At 33.6% G+C, this 15,918-nt stretch overlaps 1 protein-coding gene and 2 long non-coding RNA genes across 4 annotated transcripts; 1 reads left to right on the top strand and 2 right to left on the bottom strand.

Moving 5' to 3' along the window:
• The first annotated feature begins 3,650 nt into the window (after window positions 1–3,650).
• Window positions 3,651–13,608, top strand: LOC147290236 (synaptotagmin-3-like). 2 transcript variants are annotated; one of them, XM_086236469.1, is made up of 13 exons: window positions 3,652–3,983; window positions 10,177–10,275; window positions 10,395–10,445; window positions 10,521–10,644; window positions 10,954–11,072; window positions 11,176–11,277; window positions 11,384–11,458; window positions 11,566–11,642; window positions 11,823–12,072; window positions 12,247–12,648; window positions 12,818–12,946; window positions 13,061–13,342; window positions 13,457–13,608. In XM_086236469.1, the coding sequence occupies exons 1-12, from the start codon at window positions 3,873–3,875 to the stop codon at window positions 13,187–13,189; spliced, it is 1,668 nt and encodes a 555-aa protein (XP_086092595.1). In that variant the 5' UTR covers window positions 3,652–3,872; the 3' UTR covers window positions 13,190–13,342; window positions 13,457–13,608. The 2 variants fall into 2 exon arrangements, with proteins under 2 accessions (XP_086092596.1, XP_086092595.1); XM_086236470.1 differs by lacking the exon at window positions 10,177–10,275 and having other exon boundaries at window positions 3,651–3,983.
• Window positions 4,494–6,364, bottom strand: LOC147290238 (uncharacterized). Its single transcript, XR_015121510.1, has 4 exons — window positions 6,261–6,364; window positions 6,083–6,154; window positions 5,359–5,430; window positions 4,494–4,877 (listed from the first exon to the last, which is right to left on the bottom strand). It is a non-coding gene; the product is annotated as an uncharacterized LOC147290238 (long non-coding RNA).
• LOC147290237 (uncharacterized) lies at window positions 6,565–9,019 on the bottom strand. Its single transcript, XR_015121511.1, has 4 exons — window positions 8,886–9,019; window positions 8,739–8,806; window positions 8,345–8,438; window positions 6,565–6,679 (listed from the first exon to the last, which is right to left on the bottom strand). It is a non-coding gene; the product is annotated as an uncharacterized LOC147290237 (long non-coding RNA).
• Window positions 13,609–15,918: the final 2,310 nt, after the last annotated feature.

The raw sequence follows: 15,918 nt of genomic DNA, 5'->3' as shown, positions 1-15,918 counted from the left end.
CTACGTGATTCCAGCCGTTGGGATGGCGGCACGTGGCAGATGAGAGCTTGTTTGAGCTATCATGTGTTGTTTAGGTGGGGTTCAAAAACGCGGGGCTGGCCTTTACTTGTCAATGATCACTCCAAGGGGGTGGTTGGTGAGGAAGGCCTGAAGGGCACGAAAGCGCCACGTCATCCATCTCCTAATTGAATTTCTCTACACTACAAAAACAATTTTAATTTCTTAATTAAAATTGAATCAGACCGGATTTTATTTCTAACTTTAGCCCTAATTCTGCAATTCCATTTCTTTCAAGTTTCAACTAACAAGGCGATTTTTTCTTTACATCGATTTACTTACAGCATTTACAATACATCAAGATAATTTGATATTTATATTCATTAACTTAGTAGTGTCCCAACTGATATTTCAATAAATTTTGAAGGAGTTTACAAATTTCATAAAATTCATTAAAATTCAAGAGAAATTGGTTGAAAGTCTCATAACCTTTGCTATTTGAACAAAATCCATCCAAATCCAATACTTAATGAAATTCATGAGTTTTTTAGAACAACTAGATTTCTAAAGAATCTATTAAAATTCGAGTTAGAAACACCTAAATTTCTATGAAATTCATTAAAACCCTAATTGAGAACACCTAGATTTTGTTGGACTTTTAAAATTTATTAAAATTCATTAAACCTCCTTAGATTCATTATTATTGATGCAAAAATCACCAACTGAAATGCTCAACCAAACTTCATTGAAATCCCTACAAGTTCGAATCGAAATACGCTTCAAATGTGATACTCATGTGGTTCCGACCAAAACTCCATTGACTTCTAAGTTAATATATCTTCTTAAGAAATTTGAACAAATAAATAATTCAATGCAGTCGATGGAACGTACCTGAAAGTGAAGATCTTTCATTATTTAGAGACATGTTTGACCGATAACTTTTGATAGATTCATCATCATTAATTCTATTTGCAAGGTCGAACAAATTATTCCCATTGACCTCCGACATGATTGTTTCTCTACTAGCTTCAACTCACTAATCTTACTTAAGTTGAAATTTAGTATAAAAAATATCTATTTCTTCAACAAAAAAAAAAAACCCCTTTCCCCTTAGTCCCTAACACGAATAGCCGTGTAAGTGAAGAGGAGAAGAGAGTGAACAATGAAGTTTAAATAATTTTATTTTGATAATTTACCAGTGACACACTGACGCAACGTAACACACAAGTAAAAGAGATTAGGGAAAACTAATATTAACCCCAAGAAAGAATCCAATTTATCAACCAATTTCTCATGAGAGAGAGATGTGGGTGTGAACAGTAGAGAAAGAGAGAGGCACACCTACCAAAAGTGTAGAGGAAGGATCTTAGGAAGTTGGAGAAGACCAGGAGGTCCAGGACTTCATATTATCCAATGACGCTAGTCATTTTTATTTTTATTTTTTTCTGTTTTCTTTATAATATATATTGTGTGGTATTCAAGCGTTTTCACCAACCCACTTTGCATTTTGCAAGCAATGCATGTAGCTAGAGTCATGACTCATGACCATTGACCAACGTACACCAGATCAACAAAAAAGTAATATTAGCTCTTCTTTTCTTTCCAACCCCTCACCCTCTCTCTCCTTCCTTTTCATCTTCTTAATTTCCCCAACTATCTAAAGTAAGAGATATATATAAAAACTTAATTCAATAGATATCATTTGATTAAAAATGTTACGCTAATTAACTGAATTTTCATATAGAATAAGTATTTTGCTTCTTCATAACCATAGTCCATGGCATTATTTTGTCATAAGTTGTCGTGGACTCACGCTTTCAGGTTTTTATAATACTATATATTATTATGTGAAAATTAATTAATGAGTTCGGTCATACACTTTTATGAGTCCACACACACCAGTCATATCCATATTTTTCAAACTTTTATAATACAAAGAAACCAATCAGCAGCTGAGAATCTGGGAAACCAATCAATCATGTCTTAATGTGTAAAGCATGCTCTCTTGTCTCTTGCAGAAAAAAGTAATGTTCAGAGAAAATGGTCAAGTACTTACAATAAACTACTTGGTTCCAACTTCCAACTGCTCTTACAAAGATGACCATTTTTAAGTGCTCTGAAAACAGACGAAGTTTTTTATTTTTTGGATAGTATTGTCATGTGCTTCGATAATGTCTTAAGAGTCTTTGTTAGCTGATATGCATTGTTGGTCTATTTTTCGGACAATTTTTGAATATCCGAATAATCTAACATGGTATCAAAACTTTGGTACGAGAGGTACTAACTTCGAAATCTCCCAAGCCTATGAGTACAGTAATTTTGGTACCTCCTTTTTAAGTTTGTTTTTCTCAAATCGGAACCAGTTAGCCAGAGTAAAACAAAATTTAGAAACCCAAAATGAATTAAAAAAGAAACAAGAAAAGGGAATGCTTGGTGGTTTTCCTAGAAACAAAAGGCCTAATTCATGACTACAGGCTTTAGGTAATGTAAAGCCCAAGCTGATGTATATCTCAGACTAATGTCCAAATATTCATTAGAGGCCCACTGCAGTTGGAGCTAGGTTGGGTTGTACTCATACTATTAATAACTAATATGGCAAGAATAAGAATAAAAGAATAAAGCAAGTTGGTTCTTGGCATTAGCAGACATACATTTTTCTCTTGGCTTCCAAGTACATATATACAAGAAAGAAATGGTGCATATAATTTTTTGGCCTATGATTATGCATAACTTAATATGAATAATGCTATTTTTAATTGAATTTATTGGGAGAAATTCTTGTATTGAATAGAATGTTTTATATTTTATCATTAATTTTGGATGATCATAATAATAATCCTAATAATTTATACGAAAATGTCACCAAATGTTGAGCTTTCAAATGCTCACTTAAAGTTTACAATATGCAGACGTTTGCACTTAAAACCAGCTCCATAGAACTAAAATCATTAGAACAGGCTTTTATATTTTATTTTGAGTGCTTATATTTTCACTCACATGTCTTATTTTCTCATTTACTTTATTTTTACACTCACTATTAAATTTGAAAAAATATAAAAACACTATACTCACTACCCATTATTCCTGTAATACCCTTAGATATACCAACTCAAATACTCACCTACTAAACATCTTCTCAACCCCCTTAACTATCATTCTACCCACTCATTTTTTTCTAAATAAAAGAAAAAGAATCTTATACCTATCCTATAATTCATTCTTAAATTCCAAATTAAATCGCTAAAATTAATATTCAATTCCTAAATCAATAGAATCATTAAAAAAGAATGAATTATTGATATAAAACTTTAAATAAATAAAAAAAAGGTTTAGGGTAATCATACATTAATAGATGTATGGGCATCAAACAAATAGTATAATCGATTTTAAGTTTTGATAGCGGAGTAAAATTAGAGTTTAAGGAAAAAAAGGATTATGGAAAAAAATGGGTGGGTGAGATGATAGTTAAGTGGGGTGGAAAGAATGTTTACGTGGCTTTCGCATAGTGGAGCACGTACACGTGCACCAAGAGTTTGATGAAAGCTTTGTACCATTCAGAAGAAGCAACGTGGGTATAATTAAGTCATTTCATGTTGAGAGTTGCAGCTCTATCTATTACAACACCGTAAACCTATGTGTATGTATGCAGGTTTTATGGTTGTTTCGAACCGAACCAAGTTGCTCAGAAACGTAATCTCTGTTTTGGCGTTTTACTTGGGACTTTATTCGCTACGTTTGTAAGTACATTCTCCTAGAATCTATCGCTGCTGGCTATCTTTAATTGCTGGAAAGAAAAAAGAAAACAATTAATCCTTCATTGTCTTCTCCATCAATGCATGAACGTTCTCTGAGTTTCGTTGAGGTTTTAGAAGAACATGGGATTTCTGAGCAGTTTCTTGGGAATCTTTGGTTTCGGAATTGGGATTCCTCTTGGATTCTTGGTGGGGTTTTCCCTTTTTATTTATTCGAAGCCCAAGGAAGTAGAGGTCACTACTAAAAAACAGTTCATCTACCACGGACATTGTCCGTGGTAAATTTAAATTAACCACGGACGGGCCGCCCGTTATGTATTGGGATGTGGTAGATTAGCGCGGTCATCTACCACGGGCAATGTCCGTGGTTGAATATAATATTGACCACGGACAATGCACGTGGTAGATTCTTATATATCACCACGGACACTACACGTGGTAGATTATCATATACGATCACGGACAATACACGTGGTAGATTATCACATACGACCACGGACACTACACGTTGTAGATTATCAATGCCCGTTGTAAATTACCTTATCAACTACGGTCAATGCCCGTGAAGAAAGTTAAATAAGCATAAAAAAAAATAAAATATATTAAATAATATTTTAGCAATTTTATTTGTCAAAATAGACTATATAAAGGAAAAATAAATATATAAATATTGAATACATATTATAACATAAGAAATGATAATATCATAATCAATATTATAAGTCATTACAATTAAAGCTACCAATTAATTAAACTAGTTTCATATATATGTCTTGACATAAACCAAATAAGTCTTAGGATAATATAAAAGCCAAGTGGTTGACTAACATCAAAATATAGTCTAACTAATAACTAAGGTTCTTCAACACTAATGTATTTTGATGGCCACGCAATCGTACTCGCTATAGCATCTTCAAGAATATGAAATTCACTCGTAGCACGGTATAAAGAGACACCCTCCACTTTCACTTTCCTTACCCAAACTTTCCAACAATCAGGACCAAGCACCATATGATGAACCATAGCTTCAGGATTTGTAGATTCTATGTCTCCTTCTGCAACAACTTTTCCAGTTCCTAACCAATGTAGTAGCTTGCATTTAGACCCTCTTGAAGCATGAGGTTGCAGCTACATACCAACAAGAAAAAAAAAATCTCAATATATGAACAAATTGGTTTACTAATGCAGAGGTTCTGTTATTTCTAGTGGGGTTGCCATTCACTTTTTTGCCCAAATGATTCAGCAAAATCAGTATCTTAACCATTATGGCAATCAAGATTCTTCTGCCCAATGCATTGCCTTGGTCTAATAAAACACTTCCTCCTCACTGTTTTCAACATGTTTTGGCTTGAAGGGGAAAAAGGAAAAACAAAAAATGCAAGAAATGAGTCCCCTTCGTTTTGGGTTTCTTATTATGGATGCAATGCAATGCAATCACTTGTGAAATGCAAACAACAATTAGATCAGCCTCAGAAGGATATTCAGCATCAAACAAATTGACACATTACAAAAAACAAAAAAATGATAATTTAAGTACCATTAATTCAGCCTCAGAAGTATAAAACCATATATACTTAAGTACCATTATATTACCCTGTTGTGGAATTACCTGGGAAGTAGCTCTGCAAGTTTTTCTTCCATCATTCCTACCTATTTGCAGACTTGTTTCACATCGTTGTGACTACAAAATTTGAAAGAAAAAAAATTAAAAGTACAGACTTAAAGTACAGATCATGTGCTCTTCATAAATCATAGACTGTATGGTTGGTATCCATCATCCTCCCGAGTCTTCTAACCTCTACAGAATCTAAGCCAATCAAATGAAAAAAATATTACTGCAACTATGATGCCAAAATATCAATATATTTATTGATGAAAGTCCTCAAGTCAAATATTCTCTCACAGAGACTCCAGTAGTTGTAATAGAAATTATAGAATTACATCACACAACATCTCACCTCTTGAGTTGCTCCATAATGAGACATAAAAACATACATACGAAAAAAACTTTTGATATTATTATTGTTTAGGATCAACAGTAACTTGATATGGTATACGAAAAAAAATAAGCTAAACACTCGCCCTCAAAGCAAATGCTCATGTGATGAAGCTGAAACTTTGTGAGCAGTATTGAAATGAACAAAAAAGGAGCCAAATCATTGCTTGACCCTCCCCAGATATAAACCTTTAAGGCCTCCTAATCAGAAATACATCTTAAATTCTCAGCATGGGCAGCATAGACAATGGAACATATTTTGTGTAATGCATATCAGAAACTAGGAGTTTTCAATCATATATAGCTAGTAAAACATGCAACTAATTAAAAAATGTACCTGGACACTATCTTTAGAAGCTTGTTTCGAACCACTATTACTGCCTTTTAAACCTGCTATATCATGTTGTAACTAATAAAAAATAAAATAAAATAATTAGTGTGCACTCAATTAAAATATGATAAATCATCCACAAACAAATCATCCAGTGAACAAGTAGTGAATCAGACTACATTACCTGCTGAGTAGGTTTAGAAACTTGCCCTCCATCATTCTTAGCTCTTTGAATATTTGTACTACCTCGTTGAGATGACTAACAAATATCCAATAAATGAAAAAGAGGTAATAAAACAAGAGTTCAGTAATCCAGGGCAATGACACATGTTTTAAATAGACATATATGTTTTTACCTGAGCCTTATTTGTAGAAGCATGCACCACATCATTATGACCTACATTGTTACCCTTAGCTCCTGTATCATGAATCTACAATTTCAATAAAGTTAGACTTCATGAGGTATTAATATTAGTGGCAGGATTAAGAATTAACATTTTTATCTTAATTTATGATTACCTTCAACATATAACATCTAAACAACTCCTTACTAAGTTAAGTAATATAACCTGTCAAATGTTAGCCAATCTTTGTCCATTGCACCTAGCCAAATAAATAATGAATGTTTGCTATTAATAACCCAAAACAAGGAATAATCCTAAAATCGTCCACAATTCAAGTCAAAAACAAATTAAAGAACAAAGAGAAAAGAGTGAATTAAGGGTCGTGGAGAAAATCAAAAATTCCGATGAAATACCAAAAAGAAAGCAAGAACATGTCAGCAAAAGGAATCCATAATGATGAAATAAAAAAAATAAAAAAATAAAAATCTTATCAACATTTTACAGTGCCACAACATGTCAGCAATCTTTACTAAATGATGAAAGTCAAGCCTAGCTGAATGAATCCATAATAACCACGGCACATTGACCTCAACCAAGGAACAAACCAACCAAGAAATTGATCCCCATTTTCTCAACCGAAAAACAAACAACTCATTACCAAACAAAAGCACAACCCTAATCAATTAGGAGCCAGAACAATGGAACCAAAGAATAAAGCTAAGCAAAAAGAAATTCCATCCCATTCCCAGATAGTAACATTTCACTGAGTGCAGTCAAACCTATATTATTACACAAATGACTATGAAAGAACCATGAGTGTGCACTTATTTTTTTATATCTAATAATTAAAGAACTTATGCAATTATAAACTAGCAAAATCAGTCTAATTCCACAAGATTTTCAAGGATAAACCTCTTCCTAATATGGAAAAAATTCATTTTCAGAGAGAAAATATTATAAACTAAAGTTTGCCCACCTTTATTGTGTTATTAAATGACAGTACGGCAAATTAATTTACTAGAAAAACTATACAATACACCTTCAATTAAAGGCATCTTGAAGGTGTGAAATTATATAAAAGGTGTCCATACTATATTAAAAAGGATTCAGAGATAATTACACATATGTTGATACTACTTCAGCAAAAAAACATGGCACTCATGAACCCTTTACATCAAAAAAACAGAGGGAAGAGTTGATACAATTAGACATTCAATTGCAAATGAGATTGGTAGACATATATAAGATGGGGAAGGCAGGGCATTTGCCATTGTTTGAGTCAGAGAGAGCAGAGGGAAGAGTTGTATATAGGCTGTTTTCTGCGTCCATTTTTGTGGGCATATGTTTGATTTGGGTTTATAGGGTGAAGTAAGAACTGTATAATATATAAACTACAATGCCTCGAATAAGTTCTTTTTTATGCCTACTAATATATTGCTTGCTTTGATTTCTTAATGATTATAAATTGGATATTGTTAGGCCTAGTAATATGCTTTCATGCATTATTGGTGGACAAGAATGCAGCACCCTGCATTTTGACATGGAAACAAAAAATAGCTAAAATTTAAACAAAGGGACGTGACTATTCTATCAATGCATATATACCAACTCTAATAACCATTAACTATGTATCTTATTCGTTGTTTTCACTGACAAACCTCCTGTACACCCACAAGTAGGGGGAAAAAAAAAAGAGTACATTACATTTCCAGTAATGTTTAGTGAAAGATGATGATATCAATCAGTTGAATTTTGAAAATGTTATGGGAAGTTCCAACTACCAAGCAACAGGTGATAAATGGAGTGAAATTTGTAACAGAGACCAATATCATATACAAAAGGAACAGTTTAACAGGTTTTAGAACAATTAAGAGTCACAGACAGGATATTTGTTTTTGAAATCAACCAGACGTCAATGACAAACCTTTGCAATTACTTCAGCTGTCTCTTTGAAGTCAACCGAATCCCAATATTTTGCTAGAAACTCATCAATTAACCGAATCCCAATATTATAGCCCCTGAAATGCAATTAACTGGTCAGATGATGAGCTAAACTAAAAATTAAGCGTATATGAATAGTTACAGCTATTGGCCATCGAAGATGGTACATAGACAAAACAAAAAGTGTCATCGTTGCAACACATTTTCAGTTCAAATCAAGGAATGACACAAATTAACAGCCCAAAACAAAACCACGCATCCAATATATTAACATCAAGTAATATATTGGTAGCAAACAATATATCAATATCAATTTCTTTTCTCAAATCTAAATTTGTCCACAAATCGAAAGAGAGAGAAGGAGAGAGATCGCTCACCGAACCGAAACGGCCAAAGATGGAGCTACTGGTGCTGGCGTGCTTCGGAGAGATCGAGAGAGTAGTCACTGCTAGAAGGATAAAAAAAAAATTAAACTAACAAATTTTACATAAATCCAAGAAAAAACGAAAATCCAAGAAACCCACCCAAGATCGAGAGAGTAGTCACAACAAATTTTTCTTCTTCAGATCAGGGCAAAAGTGAACTCTCTTTTGCTGGGTTCAGTATAGGGCGCGCGCCAATCTCAAAAAATTTCATTAAAGGGCGCGGGACTGGAAAAATTTAGGACAAAAAAAAAAATCTTTCCACCACGTACATATCTCGTTGTACATCAAAAAAAGGCGCTGTGGTTATTAAAATTATTAACCACATACATATACCGTGGTGGAATAGAAAAATGCGCTGTGGTAATTAATATTTTTAACCACGTTCATTTCCCGTGGTGGATTGTATTATAGACCATGGGCATTAAATGTCCGTGATAAATTAACTTCTTTTAACCACGGGCCCGTTATTGACCGTGGTAGTATAACTTTATTTATAACGGGCTTATATTGACCGTGGTAGATATATATTTTTAACCATGGACTTTTCTTGACCGTGGTAGAATTAATGTGGTAAATAAGCTATTTTCTAGTAGTGGGTAACCCCATTTTCGTCTTGTTCTTGTTTGATCATTTGTTGAAGCTAGCATTGAATTCCAACAATGAATAACTTACATCTCTCCCCTGCATATATAATTCTGATTTATGAATTTATTATAATGGACAATGACAATTTTATATATATGCAGTTGTAGATTTGCATTTGTAATGGTCTTATTAACATTTGCTGTAATCAAGAATTGAGTTTTTAGCTGGTTTCCGGTCAGTTTCTGATTTTTCCAGACAGGCAATTCAATTGTATCTTGATCATGCTTCTATTTTCCATGTTAGAGTTCAATACTTGTGAGTTTCTGATGCATTCGTGGCTAATTGTTTCATTGTTTGATTTCACCTGCTTAGTCTTAAATTTGACATGTTGTGAAGCTCCAAATTTTCAAATTTTAAATCATGTTCTGAGGATGCAATGGAAATGGTTCTTTTTGGAAGTTGAGAAACAAGCTGAACTGATTTCAAAGACTATGCAAAAGATGGTAGAGTGGTTTCATATATTATATGGGATGTCTAAACTTGGTTTCCAATATTTGTTGAAATCAATTATAAGCACTTGACTTTTTTACTTTTTCATTCCAACTATGAATGTGATTGGCTCATTTGGAGTATTCAGACATCAAATCTTACTCAGTAAATTACTTTAAGGAATTCAATTAAACTTAATGCCATGTGTAATCGAGAAAATCTAAATAACCAAAAATAAAATTGAAACAGAACAAAGCTAATTCATGGTTACTAGCTATGTCTGCATAAATTACAATAACTTGACATAATGGTGCAGGATCCAGTTATCAAGTCACTTTATGAGTTAGATACATGTGCTTTGCAAGATCTTCTTCCTGAAATTCCATTGTGGGTGAAGAACCCTAATTATCATAGAGTTAGTTACCACCTTTCAGTCTCCTCACTCAGTAGAATTTCTATTATTGTTTCTCTTGCCGCTCGTCGTAACCTGTATTCATTAATCGTTCTGTATTGGTTATATTCACAACTGTGCAGGTAGAATGGTTGAATAGATTTATTTCACATTTATGGCCTTACCTTGAGAAGGTAATGTATTCTAGTCCATTAGTCATTATTCCTTTTGTTTTAAGTTTGAGATATGAGCTTAACATAAATGTACAGGAAATTGCGGGTACAATAAGAAGCATAGCTCAACCTATATTTGCAGAGTACATTGGGAAGTTTCAGATTAAAGCGATTGAGTTTGAGAGAATAAGTATGGGAACTCTTCCTCCTCTTTTCTATGGTGAGCTTACTCCCAGCATCTTCTAATTGGGTTTGCTGCATAATTTATCCGTGCAAATGGTTTAAATTTTTATTTATCAAAACACTTTTAGTTCTCTCGTGAAGTTCTGAACGTATTCGTTCCTGAAGAACCTCCATTGAACAATAAGTTTTTCTTTGTCATGAATTCATCAGAAACAGGCTAGAAGCGATTCGTTCAAAATTCAAATTATTTGTGACAACATCATAGTGGAACAAATACAATCCTAGTAGCAAACAAACTTCATTCACTAGTCCTTGTTATTATTTATTGTGGTTTACAAATTTTCAGGTCTTCAAGTCTATGAGACCAATGAGGAGGAACTAATCATGGAATCATCAATTAAATGGGCTGGCAATCCCAACATTATTTTGGTGATAAAATTTCTGTCTCTACAAATTAAAATTCAGGTAAGAAGAGCCTAAGGAAGAATTCCTTGATAGAAGAATGAAAACTTTTATTTTCTTCAATGTATAACATTTGTTTCAGAAAATTGATTAAGCTTCATTTCAGTTAGCAGATCTACAAATATTTTTATCACCAAGGATTACTTTGAAACCTCTTGTGCCTGCCTTTCCATGTTTTGCAAACATTGTGGTATCTTTGATGGAGAAGGTAAGCAGATCGAGACTCTAATTAAAGTGTATTTCTTTTCGTGCCTTAAAAAGATCGGATAAATGAGATCAATTTTGTATGATATATTTCTCTAAACTATCTGCAGCCCCATGTAGATTTTGGACTAAAAGTACTGGGAGGTGATATCATGTCTATACCTGGCCTCTATCGGTTTGTTCAGGTGCTGCACTGGTAATACTTTTTTGCAGGAGTTGGATTTTTATTTAACTGTCTGACGATTGGATGGTTGGTTGGATACGCATAAATTATGAAATATAACTGCCGCAGGAGACTATTAAAAAGCAAGCTGCAAGCCTCTACCTCTGGCCCCAAACTCTTGAAATACCTGTTCTTGACGTTTCAACGTAAGTTAATTTGAGATGATATATTCTGCAAAATTTATATGTTATGTTCTCCCAGTATCTTTCATCTGTCTGATATCTACTTGGTATTATTTTGGATTGTTGCTTTAGTTGACCTAATATATAAAGAGAGCAATTCTGAGAAAACTGTGTACTTCATATATTTTCTTTTCATTCCTACAGAGCGGCCATAAATAAGCCAGTGGGAATACTACATGTGAAGGTTGTTCGCGCTGTTAAACTGATGAAGATGGATATCTTAGGATTATCTGATCCTTACGTCAAACTCAGCCTGACTGGAGATCAGCAACCAGCAAAGGAAACAACTATCAAGAAGAAAACCTTGAGCCCTGAGTGGAATGAGAACTTCAAGCTTATTGTCAAGGATCCCAAGTCCCAACTTCTTCGATTACAAGTCTTTGACTGGGACAAGGTACGTTTTCTCTCTTACCCTCTTTACTTCTTTTCAATAGAAATAAACATGCATACTCCTAAAAACTATACTGATTTCCACTGCCATTCTGATAACTACAAAAAAATTTTCAATAGAAATTGCAATGACCATATATATCAACCACCTGTTTCTCATTTGCTTTTGATCTTCAAGGTTGGGGCACATGATAGGCTAGGAATGCAGTTAGTTCCTCTGAAAGAGCTTACGCCCCATGAGACGAAGGAATTTATGCTTGATCTGTTCAAGGACACAACAATTATAGCTGATTCTCAGAGCAAGAAGCAAAGAGGGAAACTTATGGTTGAGCTAAATTTTGTGCCTTTCAGAGAAGACATGAGCAGATTTAGTGGATCTCTAGGATCTCTGGGATCTCTGAGATCTCAGGATGCATTTAGCAGAAACAAAAGTGGAATTGGTATGTCATCAGATGATGGGACCCCGGGCGGAGCTGGTTTACTATCAGTTGTGATCCAAGGAGCTGAGGATGTGGAAGGGAAGTGGCACAACAATCCTTATGCTATGGTCATTTTTAGAGGAGAACAGAAGAAAACACAGGTAAATTTTGGTTTTGGTAAATATGAACTCTTTGTTACTGTCAGTCTTTTGGTTAGTGGATATGCAACATTTTCCATTCTATGCTTGTATTTCTATATGAAGTGTATAAGCTTTCTCATGGTCCATGTCGCCCTTATACACGATTTATGATACAATTTGGTTTCTTCAGATGATTAAAAAGACTCGTGACCCGCGCTGGAATGAGGAGTTCCAATTCATGCTTGAGGAGCCTCCTTTACATGAGAAAATCCATATTGAGGTTACCAGCAAGCGGACAGGCATTTGTCTTCGGCGAAAGGTTGAGAGTTCAACCCTTTACACTTCCATGATAGTAATAGTAGCTAGTACGTAGTCTCTCTGCACACAATTTTTAAACAATTGAACTTGTAATTGTCTTTGACTACATATGCAGGAACCATTGGGACATGTTGAAATTAATCTCTCAGATGTTGTGCACAACGGCAGGATCAACCAGAAATACCACTTAATTAATTCAAAGAATGGAGTGATACACGTTGAGGTAAGCTGGAAGATGGTTTGAGGAATATGGAACCTGCAAAGCTAGACTGCTCTGCAGTCTTCACTCTCTGAATGAAAGCATGCACCACAAGCTAGAGTGCATGGTCTCTCTTATATATGGTCTTGACCATAGGTGCTGGGAGGATTATTTGCCATTAGGTCTTTCATCCATGAGGTAATAGATCATGTTCTGTACTTAATACTTTAAAGGTTTTTTTTTTTAATTTATCTCTTTAATTATTATATGGCTGATTCCATGTTATGTGCTCCATTCCATCTTTGGATGCAGAGCTCAGAAGAGAGGGTAGGTGGGTATGATAGTTGATACTAGAGATGAAGCTGTAAACTTAGAGTAGTGCTATACTCAAAAATGTATACCAATTGGTACGGAAAATGTATACAAATTTATTTTTACAATTAAAGTAATAATTGTTGCCTTTAGGTTCTTTTTTTTGGCCAAGTGCCTTTAGATTCTTCTTATCTATTAGTACAAGGATCGATGTTTTCTTTGTTGTGGAAAGACCTACACAATGTACTCAATCAAAACAGAAAGCAAATTTACGTGGTTCGGCAAACTTACTTCCATTCTTAAAATATTAACTTATTTATGTTCACGTGGAGACCATGATTCTCTTAATTTTTTCCCCAAAATTTATTAGGCGCTACCAGCACTGCATGTGTTTGCATTCACTATTTGATTAATCTTGAGCTTTAATTTGGGGGAGCATCTTGTACTTCTAAGAAGCTAATCATTTAAGAGAAGAACTTACCTGTCCTTGTAACATGTAGTATCAGAGGGAGGGAGAGAGAAACCTGGCATCCCCCTTTCTTTTTTTCTTTTTTTTTTGGTGATACCACATGTTCCTATCACATGGACAAGTAAGTTCTTCTCCATCATATAAAATCTAGAGATAATTAGGCTTGGGTTGTTTAGAATAACAGTTTTTAGATAAAAACCGGAGATGTTTTAAAATTTATAATAAAATTTTTTTGATTCATAATAAAGTCTTCCCCCGATTTGAAGGATATTTCCCTTCGTAAGGTGTAGAATGGACTTTATAAAGACTGCATGTGCCCAAAATTTCGAAGTTAAAACCTAACATAAATCCGTCAAATAAGAAAAATAAAATAACATGATTAAAAATCATAATCATTACCAGTCTTAATTTAAAAAAAAAACTTATAAAATGGACTGAATTCTAAATTTATACCGGGTTAATAATATATATGCTAATCATCTTTTAATCACCCACCCACTGTATTATTCTTTTCCTAAAATATTATTATTTCTTGATATGTTAGGTAGCCAACTGCGAAACCCATCTGAACGTGCCAATTGGAAAGGTGTTTAAAGATTGCAATCAAATTAAAGTGCGACTTTTGGCATGACCCTTTGTGTTGTTGCAAGTTCGCAACAGACGCACTAGGTAATAGTTGTCCAAAAGAAATTAAACAAGTACTAATTAATTATTCAATTTTATAGAGCATTGAGATGGAATAATGTAAAGATATCTTAGTTAATTGGTTCATTGGCAATTTCCTAGGTTTCATCATATATACTTTAATGGAAGTGGATTTTGCGGGATTAATGCGAATTGGCGTCTCATATTTCGGGATCAGCAAAATTCATAAGTTTTTGGGATTAGCAGTGAGAGAGTGTGAAAAAATGAGTTAAAATTATAATAGGTGAAAAATTTGATTTCCTTCGATGTATCACAACACACGTTAATCCCAAAAACTCATCTCACTGTAATCCCATAAAACCCATCTTGCATTAGGGATTTTCCCTCTCCTAAAGTTGAAGATTTCCTTCAAATTCAATATGTGACTGCATCTCCAAGGGATTCTTAAAATCTCACTTTGTTGATCTATATAGCAGTTTGAATAGTGAAAATTGAAGAGTTAAAATTATTCACTTTAATAGACTCTTCAAAATTAAATAAAATTTGATTTTTATTATGATTATATTAAATTTTAAATGTTAAACAACTTTTAGATTAATAATAAATTTGATTTGAAGAGCCTAATTCACTCTTTAAATTTGATTAGTTGATATTGGATCCCCATTTTGAAGAGTTTATTTGAACAGTTTGTTAGAGTAAATTTTTTCTACGTGGCACGCCCAACAAATAGGGTACCAAAATCATTTGAAAAGATTGTTGGAGATGCTATAAGTCACTAGCATATTCCCATTTTTCTTTTTCTTTCTTGCTGTTATCTTCATTCACCTAAATCAGCACAGAATGAAAGTATATTAGTTAGCCAAAAGATTATGTATTATTAAAAGAAGCATTGAACTATAAAACTATTTTGGCCAAAAAAAAAAAAAAGAAGCATTGAAGTTTTGAACTAAGCCCAAAATATATATTAAATCAGTTTCTTTTGTCCTTGCATAAAGGCCAAAAATGGCAAAAATTACAGAAGCATGCTTCGTGCCACTAATGTGAAGCTTGGGTTGCTCTATTAAACTGAAAACTGACAAATGTAAGGTAAATGAAATCCCTTTTTTGACCTTCTAATTTTTTTTTTTTGGGGTGTTGTGTTTACTTTCCTATCTTAACAAATTTTTATCTTCTTAACCATATAATTAATTCAATTCATAACATTTCAAAGTGGTTGCAACTTGCAACCTGCAACCTGCAAATTAATTAACATATGATACTTGTTTTGATATCCTAACTAAATGCATATTATTGTATTATTCTATGAAGGTTATCTTTTTGAGGTCATGACTTTCATCAAAATATATTA

This window comes from Dryas octopetala, chromosome 3 (genome assembly GCF_963921425.1).
Source record: "Dryas octopetala chromosome 3, drDryOcto1.1, whole genome shotgun sequence".
Classification (NCBI taxonomy): domain Eukaryota; kingdom Viridiplantae; phylum Streptophyta; class Magnoliopsida; order Rosales; family Rosaceae; genus Dryas; species Dryas octopetala.
The sequence above is the reverse complement of the archived record's forward strand: the minus strand, read 5'-3'. Positions and strand labels throughout refer to the sequence as shown.